Here is a 19,875-nt window from a genome sequence, read left to right as displayed (position 1 = left end):
CAGACAAAGAACGATTATAGGAACTAGGCATGGCTAGTCTAGTGAAGAGAAGGACCAGGGGATAGCAGTGTTCTAAAAAATAATTTATTGAATTATTTACATTAAAAACAAAACATAAAAAATACATTGAAAACACAGAATGTAACACATAATAAAGAAAAAGAGAGAAAAAGAACACAGACAAACAAAACAAAACAAAAAATATATCAACTGATTAATCATTTTGTACATATACATCAAACACATCTTATAGTGAATTAATTCAACAGCTAGTACGAACGGAAATATAAGAAAATTGGTTGGAATAAACTTCATATTTCTTTATTAGGAGAATCTCGACAATTAAAATGACAATCTTTATCTCTTTCAAACGATTCCAATAAAACTAAATAATCAATTCTTTACTAAATTAAACAGAATAAATTCCAAATTCATATGGGGTGGTAAAAAACCAAGGATAGAAATAAAATGGCTACAAGATAAATCCAAACAAGGTGGACTTGGATTACCAGATTACGAAACTTATTAGCAAACAGCCACTCTTCTTTGGATCAAAGATTGGATCGAACTTAAAAAAGAAAGAATATTAATATTGGAAGGACACGACATACTAAGTGGATGGCATAGTATACTTTGGAACGAAAAACATAAAATCCCGACATACTTTAAAAACCACTCAATCAGGGACTCATTACTAATAATATGGCTAAAAATTAGAAAAGAGCATTATATAAAAATTCCTAGGTGGTACTCAAGTATGGAGGTTTTGACAAATCCTAACACAACACAACTTTAAAAAATGGTAAATTACAATCAAATATTAGACGCAAGTGGAAATATCAAATCAAGAGAACAATTACTAGAACAGGAAATAAAGATTGAGTGGTGGCCATACACCCAAATTTATTCAAAATGGCAAAAAGACAAAAATAATTTAGGGATCCAAGAGAAACCTATAAATTTTGATAAATTAATACTAGGAGGAGAAAAAAAATATAACTAGAATATATAGTTTTTTGATAGAATACAAAATGGAATGAGAAATAGTCAAAGAAAATATGATTAGCTGGGTAAAAAACATTGGACACAGTATATACCTCGATCAATGGGAGATGATCTGGACAAAAAAATTACAAATTAACTAAATCCACTGCATATAAAGAAAATATTTTTTAAAAGTTTTATAAGTGGCATATATCACCATCAAGATTAGCCAACATTTACCCCAAATTAAAACCAGACTGCTTGAGACTCAGGAACAAAAATGGAACTTTTTTCCACATGTGGTGGACCCTATCCCAAAATTAGGAAAATTTGGAATAAAATTAAACTGTGGATCTACGAAATAACCAAAGTTAGACTCAAATTAAAACCCGAGACCTTTCTTCTAGGTATAATGGACTAAAAAAAAATTACTATCTGTTACAACACTTAATCACAGCAACTAGAATATGCATCACACAAAACTGGAAGAAGACACACCAATGGAGAGAGATATGATTAGAAAAATACTTGATTGTGCAGAATCTGACAAATTAACACAATAACTTAAAAACACTGACCATTCTTGTTATCATGACACTTGGGAGGATTTTTACATCTGGGTTGATGATAGAAAAAAGAATAGCTGTAAATAATTTATATATTAAGGTGTTGGACTTTAGAATCTAGAAAAAAAGTTAAAATTAGATCTATAATAGATTATGATATTAAGTATTATTTTATTGCTGATGGTTATTTTTTCTACATTTCAAAACTGAAAGCAACCACTGTTGTTACAGGTCGTGAAAACACACAAGGAATGAACTATCTTGAGCTACAGTTTATTGTATATATTCAATAAAATCTATTTAAAAAGAAAAAAGATAATTGGTTTCGGTTATTCATTTAATTTACAATTTTGTTATGCTTTCAACCACGTACAATCAATCATAGGTATAATAATACATTTCTTTTTTTTAATCATGTTTTTATTATTTTTCTTCAAGACAAACAATACATACAACATTTAACATTTAAGGAGCTACCATCGCTCTGCTAATCATAGAAGTCTAAATAATACAAGTCCACCATGTATGAAAATATGTACCAATTTCTTTTTTACATTTGCAACAAAGAGGAGAAATATTAGGGAACATTTTTGAAATCCTATATGGTGGGAAATGCCATCTATAAAACATCTTAATTTGATTTTCTTTGAAGGAAATTGATTTTGTTATTTCCCAATTATATATCCATACCTTTTCCCATGTTTCCAAGTTTATTTCTTTTCCGAAATTTTTGCACCAACTGATCATATTATCTTTCAATATCCAGCCTATCGTTCATCTTCAGGCTGGTGTTTCTGTCCTTGTGCTAAGGCGAACACTGCGAGGCCTGAGCTTCCTTCCTTCTATAAATACTGGTGGCTGGGTGTGGTTTGATGGCTCAGCAATTGCCTGCTGTGTAGAAACTTCCTGGTGAGTCAGTGGGGTAACATCTGGGGTCGTTGATGTAGCTGAAGTATGCTGATTAGTTAATGGTTGTTGATTAGGCGTGATGTCCTGAGTAGTTGAAGCTTGCAGGCTACTTGATTGTTTTGCAATGTGTGTTCTGAGTCTAGTTTCAGTTTTTATGGCTGGGTTACATTTGAGGGCTGGTTTCCAGATGTCTGGTAGGTGGGAGCTATCATCCCGCTTGTTCATATTTTGGGGATGTTTTTCTATCTCGATGGCTTCCATGATTATTCTTTTGCTGTAGTGTTCTGTTTTGGAAATTAATTTAGTACTGTCAAAATCAATTTCATGTCCTGTAGTTTTGATACCTCCCGCCTACCAGACATCTGGAAACCAGCCCTCAAATGTAACCCAGCCATAAAAACTGAAACTAGACTCAGAACACACATATCAAAACAATCAAGTAGCCTGCAAGCTTCAACTGCTCAGGACATCACGCCTAATCAACAACCATTAACTAATCAGCATACTTCAGCTACATCAACGACCCCAGATGTTACCCCACTGACTCACTAGAAAGTTTCTACACAGCAGGCAATTGCTGAGCCATCAAACCACACCCAGCCACCAGTATTTATAGAAGGAAGGCAGCTCAGGTCTCGCAGTGTTCACCTTAGAACAAGGACAGAAACACCACCCTGAAGATGACGAGTGGGACCTCGTCGAAACGTCGCCAGAAATTTCCAAATCCTACACAGGAAGAAACCCGAATATACCAAGACCGTCATACCTGTACCCGTGAAAATCTACGAAAACAAACATATATATATGTCACATGTTTTTTTGCTGAATTTGAAAATTAAGGGAGACTAGGATAGATCTATTTTGGCCTTATTATATATATAATAAGGGATTGGATACGTAGCCTAGAGGATAATTCTCTGCCTTACAAGGCAAAGGTTGCAGGTTCAAGTCCCAGTGGGTATGGCTAGCTGATGAGGCCAAAATAAGGCCGAAATAGATCTATCCTAGTCTCCCTTAATTTTCAAATTCATCAAAAAAACATGTGACATATATATATATATATATATATGATGAGGCCAGAACAAGGCCGAAATGGGACCATCCTAGTCTCCCTTAATTTTAAAATTCCAGCTAAAAATACATTTGACATATATATATATATATATATATATATATATGTCACATGTTTAAGCTAAAAAACCACAAAAACAATTGACACATATATATTCATATATATATATATATATATATATATATATATATATATATATATATATCTGTTTCATATAAATATCTCAATATTATTTTTTTTCTTGTTTCTAACCACTCGTAAAAATCGTTCCAAGTTTTATAATATTCAGAGTATTCTTTATTGTTTATTTTAAGCGTCATCATATTTGCTTTGGCACAGTCCATGATTTTCTTACTAACATATAATAATCTGGTAGATCTTTATGTCTCCAAAATTGTGCAATTGAAATTCTGGCTGCTGTCAAAATATGTGACGTTAAATAGTATTGGGTTTTTTCATATTCTGATTTATAATACGTAATAAAAATGCTTCGGGTTTTTTGTTAATTTGAATTTTATTCAGCTCCTCTATCCAATTTTGTATTTTGTTCCAAAATTTCTTAATTTGTGGGCAGGTCCACCATATGTGAAAGTAAGTCCCTGCTTTCTCATTACATCTCCAGCAAAACCCACCTTCCCTCCTGCCCATACAAAATTTGTCAAAATTTTATTCAAATTTTCAAAATATTTCCTATTTAAGTTAGTTGGAAGATTGCAATTTTAATTGCTGAGATTCTGCCTATCATTGAAATAGGTAGTTTATTCCATTTATTAAGTTTCTCCTCTATTTTTAAAGTAATTGTGGATAGTAGTTGTCCTTAATTGTTGTGGCTTTTGCAGTTATGTTTACACCTAAATACTTATTTTTTTTTCTATCTGGATTCCAGGTTTTCCTTCCAATACTTGATTTTCGTTATCCGTTAAATTTTTAGAAATTATTTTAGTCTTTTGCTTATTTATAATTCAGTGCCTGGGGAGGGCGAAAACAACTTATCCTGCCACCCAGAGGCTCTCTGAAGGCTGGCAATAGCCTGTTTCCCAACTTCTGGTGTGCCCAGTAGGCTCATTTTTCACCCTCCCCAGGCTCCAAAGGCTTCCCTGGAAAAAATGCCCCCCCCTCATTCTCCTTAAAGGTTCTCTGGAAGCCAAAAATACCCTCTCAGAGCCAAAAATCAGCTGGCCAGCACACACGTTGGAACTGAGCTAGAGCAACAGCTTGCATGCCAGCAGATATGGCTCCACGTGCCATTTCTGGCACCTGTGCTATAGGTTCGCCATCACTGCCCTATATCATTACATTTTATTTCTATTTTGGATCTATTTGTACCACTTATACCATATCTTATTAGTTTCTTTATCTTTTGGTCCCTTAATTTCATTAGTCATTTCGTCCATCTCCACACATCTATATATTTTATTGATAATGTTATTTTCTGATGGGGTCTTTTCTTTTTTCCACATCTGGGTAAGTGATATTCTGACTGCAGTTTTTATATGCATCATTAAATGAAGGCTTTTGTTCCAAATTCCTAATAACATACTTTCTGGGGTAAATTCAGTCTCCTCCTTTGTAATTTCTAAAAGCCACCTATGACCAAAGCTCATTTTTCTATTCTACTAATTGATATTTTAGGGCATGTCTATCCAAAGCTGACTTTTCTATTCTATTTTGACATCACATGTTCTTTTGTATTCAGATCTGGTCTTAGCAAAATAACGAAACACTTGGGCATAAAGATGAAGCACAGAAGACTAGCATTGGAGGCCAAGATGGAGAAGACCTGTGTGGCCACCATGTACTTCCCTTTGGTGCTTAAGTACGTGGGGACAAAGGACACCCAGACACTGCAGAAGACAAGCATGCTGAAGGTGATCAACTTGGCTTCATTGAAGGTCCCAGGAAGATTCCTGGCCAGGAAAGCCACTGTAAAGGAGACAAAAGCCAGAAAGCCCATGTAGCCAAGGGCACCATAGAACATGGCAACAGAACCTTCATTGCACTGTAGAATTATTTCTGCAGATTGTGAGTGCATGTCAGACTCAGGGAAAGGAGGGGAAGCAGCCAACCAAATACTGCAGAAGACAATTTGGAGACCAGAGCAACAAAGGATAATGGAATTGGCAAAACTCTTTCCAAGCCATCTCTGAACATTATTCCCTGGTTTTGTGGCCCAGAAGGCTAGCACCACTGTGATGGTCTTTGCCAAGACAGCAGAAATGGCAACAGAGAAGATGATGCTGAAGGCCATTTGTTGTAGAAGACATGTGACTGTCCTTGGCTGGCCAATAAACAAGAAGGGGGTGAAGAAAGAAAACAGGAGAGAAACGAGAAGGATATAAGAAAGGTCCCGATTGTTGGCCTTGACTATGGGAGTTTCTTGGAATTTAATGAAAGTTCCCAAGACAAAGCATGTGACTAAAGAGAGGAACAAGGCAATGGAAGTCAGGGTGAGACCCAATTGTGATTGATAAGATAGGAAAGACCTTATCTTGGGTATACAGCGATTTCGGTTGTTGTTTGGATGTTGATTTGCTGGACATTTGCTGCATTGTTCTGTGTCTGAAAAAGGGGAAGAGTAACATCTACATTAAAGCTTGTTGCTTTCTGTAATGCTAAAATATTCTATTCAACCTACTCAATTGTGAATTAATTTGGCTTCCTCAAATGAGAAAGTGTCTCATGGCCTCAATTGTCTCTTTCAAGTCTTATCATTTTGAAAGGACACATGCCCTATTTTTCAGAGTATAAGACGCACCTTAGTTTTGGGGGAGGAAAATACATTAGGGCTGAAAAAAAGGCAGGAGATTGTTTTCTAGCAGAGCAGGGAAGATTGTTTCACTTGTTAGCACCTCATTAGGGCTAAAAAAAAGTTTAGTAAAAGCTAATTTCAGTTTATAAGACACACTTCTTTTAGTGGGGGAGGTGCATCTTAAAATCTGAAAAACAGGTATTTCTCTGATGAAACCAAGTTGTTTGTCACCAATGACAAGTTGATCTTGAAGCCATTTTTTAAAAAGCAATTCCTAATTTTGTCCTGATTTTACTGTCTGAATGGGGATAGTCTTAATTTCCCCAGGTTTTTGCCCCTCTCATTCATGCCTGCATAACAAGGAATAATCACTTCCTTTTGGGCAGGCATTTTGAACATAGATGAGAAAAGACCCTCCAAAGATTTATATTTCTTCTATTCATTCCAACCAGAAGGGGAGAAGCAAACAAAACATGATATTTCCCCACTCCACTGCTGGACCCATTTTTAAAAAAAGACTTTAGCCTTTCATCTGTGTATCAATGGACCAAGTTACGCAAAAACACACACAGAAAGAGCCAGGTGATCCTAAATTTAAGGTCAAATGAAGATGGATTATAATACAGGACTTCTTTCTGTAATGCCAAGGCATCATTGGTCTACCACCTTTTAATATTCTGCTCTTAGTTTAACCTCATTGGTACTTTCCTATCACTCTTGAGTGAAAATATTTATAACAAAGAGATATAAGTTGCTAAAAAGGCAGTCAAAATGGCCTCATAAGAAATGTTGGGTACGTGGCCTTCCCATAAAATAAAGTTTATCCCTTTCCTGTGGTGCCACCCACCTTCCATGGTAGAGATGGTTCCTTCTGCACAGGGATGACAGTCATAGCAACAGATGGGTTTCCCTTCCTGAGCCACCTTCATGAATCCAGGATGGCAGCTTTCAGCACACCTGGAAGGAGGCAGTGGCTGAAGGCAGAGAAAGATAATGAATGCAGTATTGAAAATGATTTATGGTTACATTTCCAGAAAGGGACAAAAGAGAAAGACTTGATGATCTCCAGTTCAAAGGGCTGCTTTTTTAAATGTGAAACCTATAAAAAGAGACCATCAATCTCTTTGTTTGCTTCCCCTTTCTACTTTCTTTGTAATTTTTGTACATCTCCGTGTTTAGTTTAGGTTCTAAATTTCTCAAAGTAAAGTTTAATACTTTTTTCCAATTGGGGAAATAAATTCACTGTTAGGCTGTCCATTGTTGATGTGGTGTCTTTCTGGGTTCCTGTCATCAAAGGGGGGAGAGAGACATTTGGGGCAATCCACACCTGTATAGCTAATGGTGGGAAATGGAGAGGGGAAAGTGACAATAGAAAAAGACGAGATAATGATGCTACCGGCGAGATTGACTAGAATGAATAAAAATATGAATGCTAAATGTTGGAAATGTCATCAAAGTGATGGAACCTGTTACCATATGTGGTGGACATGCCCAATAATAAAAAAAAATTCAACCAAAATACATAAATGGTTGGAAGAAATAACACAGCACAAAATAAATATGAAGCCAGAAACATTTTTATTAGCTATATTAGATGGAAAAATAGAAAGAAAATATCAATTCATCATTCTACATATACTAATAGCAACAAGAATAAAGTTAGCACAACATTGGAAACAGGACGAAGTGCTAAAAGAAAAAATTATTATTAGGAAAATACTAGAGTGTGTGGAATTAGATAAAGGAACATATGAAATAAATAACAAAGAAGTCATAAAATTTTATGAAGTTTGGAACATATTTTATCAATGGATAGAGAAAAAGAAATCAGAGGGAAAGGAGGATATATAAAGCATATATAGTTACAAGTATAAATATGAGGAAAAATAAATTTTATAAAATGGAGAATGAATATTTAAGTAAGGATATATAAAGAATAGAAATACAGTGATACTTCGTCTTACAAACGCTTCGTCATACAAACTTTTTGAGATACAAACCCGGGGTTTAAGATTTTTTTGCCTCTTCTTACAAACTATTTTCCCCTTACAAACCCACCACCACCGCTGGGATGCCCCGCCTCCGGACTTCCGTTGCCAGCGAAGCACCCGTTTTTGTGCTGCTGGGATTCCTCTGAGGCTCCCCTCCATGGGAAACCCCACCTCCGGACTTTTGTGTTTTTGTGATGCTGCAGGGGAATCCCAGCAGCTCAAAAACAGGTGCTTTGCTGGCAATGGAAGTCCAGAGGTGGGATTTCTCAGCAAGGGGAGCCTCAGTGAAATTGCAGCATCACAAAAAGACAGGTCCGGAGGTGGGGTTTCGAGGACTTTGTTGTTTTTGCGATGCTGCAATTTCACTGATGCTCCCTTCGCTGGGAAACCCCACCTCCAGACTTCCGTTGCCAGCGAAGTGCTCATTTTTGTGACACTGGGATTCCCCTGCTGGGATTCCCCTGCAGCATCACAAAAACACAGAAGTCCGGAGGTGGGGTTTCCCATGGAGGGGAGCCTCAAGGCAATCCCAGCAGCACAAAACCGGGCACTTTGGCTGTCAAAAGTGGTGAATTTTTGGCTTGCACGCATTAATCACTTTTCCATTGATTCCTATGGGAAACATTGTTTCGTCTTACAAACTTTTCACCTTAAGAACCTTGTCCCAGAACCAATTAAGTTTGTAAGGCAAGGTATCACTGTAATGTATATGATAAGAGGTGATATTAACAGTTAAACAGATTGATAATTGAGAACTGTAGAGGAAGTACAATTCAATTTATTTGTATATACATGGAAATATGACATCAACACAATTTACCATAAAATGTTCATAAAGGTTTAATGTACTTTTTTGTGTTTGTGCATTTTAATGTTTTATTTCTATGGTCTTGTTTAAAGTCTGTATTTTAATGTCTTAGATGTCATTTTTTAATGTTTATATTCAATAAAAACTTTTTTAAAAAAAATAAAGAAAAAGATGAGATCATGACACTGGTTTTTACTCGGAGCTTCAAGGCCGTTTTTCTTGAGAATGGAATGTTACCAGTTTCACACCTCAGAGTTTCTCAAAACATCATATTGGCATCACATTGGCTGGCCAGGGGCAGATCGTGGGGGGAGGGATTGGGAGTTGGAAAGAAAAGCTTTGTACTTTGCGAGGAAACCCCAGATTTCACCTCACTTTATTGCAACCAGTTTCTTTCAGTAAAAGTTATTTTGCTTCAACTAAATGGAGTCATGAATCCTACTTTCCTGAGAGAACAAACTTGGTCAGTTCTGACACTCACACCTACACTGGAACAAACATATTCCTTCACAAAAGACTTGTGCTTAATCTCCTGAAATAGTTAATAATGTTTTCTCACAGACTCTTTGATATCAAAGCAAAGACTTTGTCATGCCTCTTGTAGAATGTTCCCCACCTTGTTCAGCTTCTGTATCTCTTCCAAGCTCTTTTGATTAATCATAAAGTGGAAATCCAGGGATCCTTGTTTTTCTAGGCTGCCAAACATCATTCTGTGAATCGACCTGTTGTAAAACATCCAGTCAACAATGTCCAAGTCTGCTGCCAGGTCTCCTTTCTCATCCAGAGAGACCCCAGCTATGGATCTATTATAAAACTCAGAGTTTCCAAGGAAGGGATGAAGCTGGAATAGAAGTGAAAATGTAAATATTTAGAACTCAAATTACCTCTTATCTTGTGAATATGCTTCTGGATATCTTATCTCATCTCACCTTATCTTACATTTCCTTACTTCACCTCACCTCACCACACCTCACCCTTTCATAGAAACATAGAAGTTTGAGGGCAGAAAAAGACCTCATGGTCCATCTAGTCTGCCCTTATGTTTATATATGTTTATCCCAGGCATGTTTAAATTCAGTTACTGTGGATTTATCTACCACGTCTGCTGGAAGTTTGTTCCAAGGATCTACTACTCTTTCAGTAAAATAATATTTTCTCATGTTGCTTTTGATCTTTCCCCCAACTAACTTCAGATTGTGTCCCCTTGTTCTTGTGTTCACTTTCCTATTAAAAACACTTCCCTCCTGGACCTTATTTAACCCTTTAATATATTTAAATGTTTCGATCATGTCCCCCCTTTTCCTTATGTCCTATACAGATTGAGTTCATGAAGTCTTTCCTGATACGTTTTATGCTTAAGACCTTCCACCATTCTTGTAGCCCGTCTTCGGACCCGTTCAATTTTGTCAATATCTTTTTGTAGGTGAGGTCTCCAGAACTGAACATAGTATTCCAAATGTGGTCTCACCAGCATTCTATATAGCGGGATCATAATCTCCCTCTTCCTGCTTGTTATACCTCTAGCTATGCAGCCAAGCATCCTACTTGCTTTCCCTACCGCCCGACTGCACTGTTCACCCATTTTGAGACTGTCAGAAATCACTACCCCTAAATCCTTTTCTTTTGAAGTATTTGCTAACACAATTGTTTTTTTCTGTTCCCATTGTTTTTTTTCTGTTCACATATACTTTAGCTCATTCAGTATTATTACTATTAAATATAATTAGTTTACTTGTATATTAATTTTTGATTGGTTTAGAGGTAATAATATTTTGCTGGAATTTACTTCCAAGTACCACTACATATGTCAAGAAATTGAAAATACAGTATGGTAAATATCAGCGGCTTTCAATGCCATTGACCATGGTATCCTTTTGCGCCATCTGGAGTGGTTAGGAGTGGGAGGCACTGTTCTACAATGGTTCACCTCCTACCTCTCCGGTTGGTTGCACTCGGTGTTGGCATGGGGTCAGAAGTCGACTCCTAGGTCCCTCTTTTGTGGGGTTCCTCAGGGGTCTGTCTTCTCCCACTTGCTGTTCAATATCTACATGAAACTGCTGGGTGAGATCATCTGAGGGCACAAGGTGAGTTACCATCAGTATGCTGATGAAACTCAGTTATATATTTCCATCCCGTGTCCACTCAGTGCAGTGGAAGTAATGTGTCAGTGTCTGGAGGCTGTTAGGATTTGGATGGGTGTTTACAGGCTCAGACTCAACGCCGACAAGACGGAGTGGCTGTGGGTTTTACCTGCCAAGGACAATCCCATCTGTCCATCCATCACTCTGGGGGGGGGACTTCTGATCCCCTCAGAGAGGGTCTGCAACTTGGGAGTCCTCCTCGACCCAAAGCTGACTTTAGAACACCATCTTTCAGTCTGTGGCAAGGGGGGCATTCACTCAGATTCACCTGGTGTGCCAGTTGTGGCCCTACCTGGACAGGGAGTCTCTACTCACAGTCACTCATGCCCTTATCACTTTGAGGTTCGACTACTGCAATGCCCTCTACATGGGGCTACCTTTGTAGAGTTCTCGGAGTCTGCAGGTAGTACAGAATGCAGCTGTGCAAGCAATCATGATCCTTCTGAGATATGCCCATGTCTCTACAGCACTCCACGTGCTGCACTGGTTGCCAATTGGTCCCTAAACACAATTCAAAATGTTGGTTATAACTTATAAAGCCCTACATGGCATTGGACCAGATTATTTATGTGACCGTCTTCTGCCTCATATATCCCAGTGGCTGGTCAGGTCCCACAGAGTTGGCCTTCTCCAGGTCCCGTCAGCCAGACAATGTCGCCTAGTGGGACCTAGGGGAAGAGCCTCCTCTGTGGCCACCCCAGCTCTTTGTAACAAGCTCCCCCCAGAGATTTGTACTGTCCCCACTCTCCCTGCCTTCTGCAAAGCTCTGAAGACCCACCCCTGCTGATAGGCTTGGGGCCATTGAAACTTTGACATCTTGCCCAGCCCAATGAATGAATGTAGGATGTATGATGTATGAATCTGTTTGTTTGTAGATTTCTAATATGTTGTAAGCTGCCCTGAGTCTCAGGAAAATGTGGCATAGAAATTGGGTAAATAAATAAATAATAAATAAAATAAGTAGAAATGCATGATGGCACGAAGCCCCCCCCCCCCAGCCATGCAAGTAGAGCGAGAGAATGCACTTGCGCAACATCAGAATGAGAACCGGTGGCGAAGGTAAGTGGAACACACCCCTGGCCGGCTCCATAGATTTTCAATTGAGTTAAGGTGTGGGCTTTTCCCAGGCTATTCCAGCAGTGGGATATGATTGTCTTGAAACACCCCCCCCCCAAAGTTATGATATTAGTCATCAAACCTCAAAAATACACTTTCCCAAAAAGTTTTACACAAATTTGGCCACTACTGTACTGCAAGTTCCCTCATGTAGCCACCTTATGGGACATAGCAAGCCTCCCCAGGGATGGATAGCAATCTAACCCTGCTTCCAAAGAGAAGAGAGACATTAAATGGAAGTTGATTGGAATGAGGGAAAAGATGCCTAAATTGGGAAGACCTTTTATTTATTCATTTGTTTGTTTGTTTGTTTGTTTGTTTGTTTGTTTATTTATTTATTAGATTTGTATGCCGCCCCTCTCCGTAGACTCGGGGCGGCTCACAGCATACAATGAAACAATTCATAACAAATCTAATAAATTTTAAAAACTTTAAAAAAACCCATTATTAAAACAGACATACACACAAACATACCATACATAAATTGCACAGGCCCGGGGAGGTGTGCCTCAATTCCCCCATGCCTGATGGCAGAGGTGGGTTTTAAGGAGTTTACGAAAGGCAAGGAGGGTGGGGGCAGTTCTAATCTCCGGAGGGAGCTGGTTCCAGAGAGTTGGGGCCACCACAGAGAAGGCTCTTCCCCTGTGACCTGCCAGACGACATTGTTTAGTCAACGGGACCCGGAGAAGGCCAACTCTGTGGGACCTAATCGGTTGCTGGGATTCGTGCGGCAGAAGGCGGTCCTAGAGATATTCTGGTCCGATGCCATGAAGGGCTTTATAGGTCAAAACCAACACTTTGAATTGTGACCGGAATTGTGACCGGAAATTGATCGGCAACCAATGCAGACTGCGGAGTGTTGGTGTGACATGGGCATACCTTGGGAAGCCCATGATTGCTGTCGCAGCTGCATTCTGCACGATCTGAAGTTTATTTTTGAAGCCAATTTAAAAGGAGAAGAAAGGAATATAAAAAGGAGAGGGATAGAAATTTGGAATTTGATTTTTATAGTAGTCAAAATACATGTGTCCCCCCACCCCCAGAATAGCTATCTGGTTCTTAAAATTTCAAAGTGGATTCCTGGCTGCAAGAGTATATGTATGGATCAGCAAAGAAACACCTGCCAAGCCTTCAGTCTTGCAGCTTCCAAGTTCTTGCCACCTTCCCTCCTTGTCCTCTTCAATCTAGAGAAGTAGGCTGCGTGTAAGGCCTGTGCCACAGCCCAGATGGTGTTGTAAATGAAATAGTTATCCAGACACAAGATTGGATCCATCATGTGTTGGGGCAGAGGCTGCAGATCATTTCTCTCTCTGCAGCGTCTCCAGACTTTCACAGAGAAAGCATCCTTGTTGTAGGAGCACATAAAGGATTTATCTGCAACATGTTTAATGAACAAATAAATATGTCCAAATCCACCATATTTTGTAATTTGATTTGTCTTCAAAAGAAAGGAAACCATACTACGAAGGAATTGAAAGGACAATCTTTGCTCTGTGAAATAAAGTCCCAAATCCCAAAGCACTGTTGTCACTATGATTTTCCCTGCAACAGGTTCCTTAATTCTTTCATGTACCACATACAAAATTGCTAATCCTGCACTGATTGAATTAAACTCTGCAGCATAAAGAAAGATGTTCACTTGCCTCCAATTGCGATATTCATGAAAATCTATAGACATTTTTCGAATTGTTGGTGAAAAGACCTGTGATAAAACTGGACAAATGCCATTTTGAATCAGCATTAAAGTCATCATTTTCATGAATTTCTGTCCCTGGTCATTGTCTGGAGCAAGTAGACCAACCAAAGTCCACTTAAAATGGAGGAGCAGCTTGACCATCCCTGAATACTGGAATCCTTCAGCAGGGAGCATTGGGTAGAAGAAAGGAAAGCCAGCTTTATCCATCAGAATCTGAGAAATAAAATTGTAACTAATCTGAAAAGGAAGGAAAAGTTATATTTTAATCTAAAACCCATGACAGATGCAAGACATTGATTCTTTTTTCTTCCATGTTTTATTTTATTAAAGTTAATTTTAAAACAAAGTTAAAATACAAAATACAGAACTCAAAAAAGCCAGAGAAGACAAAAAAGAATAAAAAACACAAAACATGAAACAATCAAATCATTAAAAAGCATAAAAACACATTATACGCACATTATTCCCTGTAATTGAGTAGTGATTTTTTTTAAAAAAGTGTTTATTAAACAGTTTTCTCTTTTAAAAACAACATTAAAAACAACTGTAAATACAAAAATAACATAACACAACATATACATAACAACACATATCATATAGAATTATTTTACCCTGTACTGTATCATTGTACATATTTTGCTTTTATATCTCTTACTCTTTAACTTATACTGTTTATATATTTCCTAAATCCTACATACATTTTCTTCAAGAGCCGGGGTAGTGCAGTGGTTAGAGTGCAACACTACAGGCTACAAACTGCTAACTGTAGGTTGACTCAGCCTTCCATCCTTCCAAGATGGGTAAAATGAGGATCTGGATTGTTGGGGGCAATATGCTGAGTCTGTAAACCACTTAGAGAGGGCTGTAAAAGCACTATGAAGCGATATATAAGTCTAAATGCTAACGCTATTGCTATTCTTAATATCTATCAATAGTTCTAGTTATATCCCCCTATCATCCTATTTCCATTGCATATAAATACAAATATCCATACCTGTCTTTTGATTTGTTTATTGTTCTACCTTTATCTAGTAATTTTGCTTTTAAGTTCGAGTCAATTGTATAATTTGCCCTAGCTTTTTGTCCTTCAATAGCTCCAAGTCCAACTATTCCTCGCCCTTTCTCAAGGGATAGAACTAGCCTCCACGGCCCACCCAATCTACTAGTCTGATTGTGGACTGGAGGCAGAAGAGGATATAGCACATGTAAGGGAGGATAGCATGTTGAATCTACTCACATCCCTCATCTAAAGAAGAGGACAGGAAACGACACAACTTTTAAAACCGTAGATTCAGTCCTAATTGGTCATAGGGCAGTCTTACCTAGCCCTCCCAAATTTTTGAAAATACTAAATCTATTTGCAACTTATTGACCTGCCTTCCTGCTAATGACCTTGTCATTAATATAACATCTAGAAATATGTTATATTAATAACAAAGTCATTAACAGGAAGAACAATAAGAACAAAATTAACATTTCAAAACTCTCTGTTAACAAGTTGTTATAGTAATCCACTTGTAGAAAATTTACCGTGGCATCTTAGCTATCACAAATCATCCCTAAAGTTATAAATAGATCATCTTGGATCAAATATCCATGTTTGTTTGTTTTTAATATCAACTCTTGTAAAATGTTGTTTAATTAAATATAATAAATTCAGTCTCCAGAACATAGTTCCCTCTAAGCTGAGCAGTGAGCAATCGCTCACTTAAAAATCATCATCAACTCAGAGTTTTCCAAACCTGCCCAGAAGCCGAGAGGGAAAGAGTGAGAGGGAAGGAGAGAGAGAGGAAGAGAGGAAGAGAGAGAAACAGATAGAAAAAAGAGAGGAAGTAAAAGAGAAAGAAAAAGAATGGGAGTAAGGAAGAGAGAAAGAAAATCAAAATCTAGTTTGAAACTAGCTCAACTATTTAAGTGGCATTTTGATATTGATAGAGTTGCCCTATTATGAGCTCACTGTTGTAGACACACAATACAGTATTTTATTTTGAAATTTTCTGAGGCAAAACAGGGTGGGTTATTTGTTTGTTTGTTTGTTTGTTTGTTTATTTATTTGTTTATTTATTATTTCTGTGCCGCCCAGTCCCGAAGGGACTGCCGCTCAGACACTATACTTTTCCGCCCACCCGAAAAATAAATTAGAGGGAACAATGCTCCAGAATAGGTCTACCTTCCAATCAAAGTACAAGCAAAAGTAGTTGACAGGTAACTGTATTAAATCCATCCATTTTTTCTCAAGCTTCACAGAGGAAAGGAATTTGTTTCTCCCACTTCCAGTGAAAGCTATGATGTTGAAGAAAGGTATGTACTTAAATTTCAAAACAGATGAAATCCATTTTACTGGTTCTCCAGCTGGGAGACTTTCTCTTAGAACAGGAACTGGATCAAAGTCCTTTTGTCCAAAGCTGAAGCTTTAGATACTAACATTTGTTGAACAATCATTATAGTTTTATCAAGTTTTTGAAACAGAAATCCAGCTAAAAACTAGATATTTCCCCACCCTCTTTCTTATGTTTCAGACACTGTCCAGCCATTTTAACCTGTGAAATTTAGTCAGGGAACAAAAAAAAGAAAAAAGTTTCCTTCTATATTTCAGTCCAAAGTTCTAATTCAAAGTTACAATCAATAAAAATAAATTCCAGATATTTTGCAAATTCTGAAAACACAGAATCCAGTCTCGGGAGTCTAATTGGTCTCCACCACCACCCACCCTCCAAAAGGACAGAGCTTATCCAGAACAACATATATGAAAAGGAAAAAAAATCAATTAGATCTGCAAGGAGTTTAAATAAATCAACATTCAACCACTAATCAACTTTTAAAGCAAAGGCAAATTTAAAAATTAATATTGAAAATTAATACTCAGGCATGCTTAGAAAACAAAACTACATGACAAGAAGTTGTATATGCCCAGTGATTTTAATATTGCTTCCAAAGGGTATTGGAATCTTCAAGAACACCTCTGCCTTTCCTCACTGGGTCCATCATGGGTTCTTCCTGGTTTGGACCAGATCTCTCAAACCATTAGTGACCTGTTGGTGATGTGACAATGGAGTCATGGATCCAGATCTGTTGGTGTCATTAGTGCACACCACCAACCTTTTGGAGGAATTTTTGATGAATATTTCTGTGCTTGGATGACTTTTCCTCATCCTCTGCTTGGAACAAAGCCCTCCCGCCCACCCCAGGGTTAATATTGACTTTTATTTCTTCACCCCAAGCACAGATGATCAGTTCCTCAGCGGTGTTTTGGGCTGAATCCAGCTTCTTAGCATGCACGGAAATGAAATTGCATGAGGGGACGTGTGTATGAAGTGTGGTGATGTGAACGAGTGGCGAAGGTAAGTGGAACCCATGCTGATAATCATCCCAAAGTCAGATTTGGTCATTCCTAAATGCTCCTATTGAAAACCAGGAAGTAGCACTGCCAAAGAATCAGTTTCAGCAGTGAAATCAGCAGACCATTGGTAAGAGAGAGAGAGAAATACCCTTTACTGTGCAGCAGCCATCTTGAAAGGAATGGCACCAATTCTTTCTTTGATGGAGGGTTAGTTCCACTCCTTACATGAAGACTTCTCTACTCACCCATTGTTTTATGTATTTCTTCTTTCCCCATTTGCTCCTTCAGTGAATTTTTTTTATTCTAGTAAAAGCACCTATAGCAATGAACAGATATGTTTGCTTTATTTTTTCTATTCCTCTGGATAACCTGAACCAACATCCCTAAACCCTGACATTTCCATAAGAAACTCTCATCTTCATGTACAAGGAAGGACCACTGATTGAAAGCTCATGATTAAAACTGATCTTTCCAGAAAAGACTCACCTGTGGGATTTTGTAGGTGCTCAGCATGGATGATATCTGGACGGAGAAGCCGGTTTCAGCCCCTTCCAGAACAGCCATTGTGTTTCTCTGTGTCCCACAGCTGTAGTTGGGAACATTGGCCTCCCCCTCTGAAAGCAGGTCCAGCATAGCATCTGAAGTCTTTCTTGAATCAAAATAATTTTCATAGATATTGTAACCCAGAGTGATGTTGGGTAAGATATGGGAATCATAGTTGATCTCTTGGATAGCAAAAAGGACGGATAGTATTTTCCAGTATTCTGTCAATTGTATCCTGCAAGGATAATATATTAAACATACAGTAAACAATCAAATAAAGAAATATATTTTTAGAAATATATTTCTAATTAGTCTATGCCCAAGAATCGATCTGAATTGATTATAGCAATCTTGAAAAAAGTGGCATAAACACATACATTAACATATATATTAATAAAAATCTATATTTTATTTCAAAAGCACTACATGAATAAGTGAAAGTTGAGCAAGATTTCAATCAGAATAGAGCTGGAAGGAAGTCTGGAGGGTTTTTTTTTAGTACAACCTCCTGCTCAAGTTCAAAGACCTTTTTCACACAATTGATTGTCCAGTCATATTACCAATTAATGTAAGACACCCCCCCCCCCAATAAAATAAGAGAGAGGCTATAATGTTTGCAGTGAAGGGAAGAAATATAGCATTCTTGTAATATTTGTGTTAATGTTGATTCATTAACCAGGAGGAAGGAAGGGGTAGTACATAGGGACCACCTTTTCTTCTCTCTCCACAGTCCATCACTGCTTCTAAGATATCAAGGAAAGAATGGCTGTTTGTTCTTCAGAGTCAAGAAAACCAGAAGATCCCTGTGTGAAGATTGTACTTGAGAATTTCAAAGGAGACTCATAATCCTCATCAGGATCTAAATTAGTTCCCCAAAAGTGGCAATGAAAAATATCTACTGGAACTTTGGAATAAATCAGAAACAAAGTAGCTCTAATGCAATGCTGGAAGATTGACTTACTCCAGTACTTGAGTCAAAGGAGAGTTTTTGAAACCTAGTATTTCAAATTTATCCTGGGTTGCAGAGATTATACCACCAATGGAAAACTCTCCTGGCCTGTAATGATTCTTCGGGTCCACCACATCCCTTTGTAGAGTAAGGGGGCATTTGTTCTTAAACACTCCCCAGATTTTCTGGACCCACAGAAGTAATTGAAATAGCAACATGATTTGTGTTACTGGTGGAGTGATTAATCCTTTGTGTGTGTGGTTTCAACAAAGAGTAAACACTGTGGAAGATACTTTTATATTTCAGATAGAATTTAGCCAAGTCTTCACTTCTGAAGTCTACAGGAAAAGACAACTTCTTGTCTTCCCTGAAGATGATCTCAGCCTTAGTTTTTCTCTCTAGACTGATATGTGCACCCATGGATTTCCAGTGCCATGGTCTCAGCCCTCAATGCTTTTGTGTGAAACCAAGGTGAAAAAACATATTTGATATATGTTTGTGTCAAATCTGAAAGCTCCCAGAAACGTCTCTGGAGAATTAGCACCAAGACAACAACTAAAATCAGTATAATTTGGATAACAACAACAAGAAGAGAAGTCACAGATGAGGTCCATTCTTTGAAGATAAGCTACTGAGAAGAACTTGCCTCCAAGCATCCTTAAGGAGAGTATTTTCATGGAAACCATTGTCAAAAGAGAGTTTTGGGATGCATATAAAGAGTCACACACTGATCTTCATGTACATTCTATACACTCATATTTTTAATTATTGTATTTTGAAAAGGGAAAAAAACAGAACAAAATGATTAATACAGAAATAAAATATCAGTACATGAACAAAGAAGTTACTAAAGTTAGTGGTTTTGTAGACTTAGTTGGTAGTCACTGGAGTTTTCAGACAGAAAGTAACTAAGTCAAGAATCTGCTGAGGTTCCCACTTTGAATAAAGATGATAAATGAAGTATGCAAAACATGTTCTTTTTTATTTCCTTGATGCAGCTTACAAAAACCA

General features: G+C 37.7%; 1 protein-coding gene across 1 annotated transcript; it reads right to left on the bottom strand.

Annotated features, from left to right (window-relative positions):
• Positions 1–5,194: 5,194 nt before the first annotated feature.
• LOC139159194 (vomeronasal type-2 receptor 26-like) lies at positions 5,195–19,550 on the bottom strand. Its single transcript, XM_070736547.1, has 6 exons — positions 19,511–19,550; positions 17,859–18,097; positions 13,457–14,269; positions 9,713–9,920; positions 7,128–7,253; positions 5,195–6,090 (listed from the first exon to the last, which is right to left on the bottom strand). Exons 1-6 carry the CDS (start codon positions 19,548–19,550, stop codon positions 5,195–5,197), a joined length of 2,322 nt encoding a protein of 773 aa, XP_070592648.1.
• Between the last annotated feature and the right edge of the window lie 325 nt (positions 19,551–19,875).

This window comes from Erythrolamprus reginae, chromosome 2, assembly GCF_031021105.1.
Source record: "Erythrolamprus reginae isolate rEryReg1 chromosome 2, rEryReg1.hap1, whole genome shotgun sequence".
Taxonomy (NCBI): Eukaryota; Metazoa; Chordata; class Lepidosauria; order Squamata; family Dipsadidae; genus Erythrolamprus; species Erythrolamprus reginae.
This window is presented reverse-complemented; position numbering and strand designations above follow the sequence as displayed.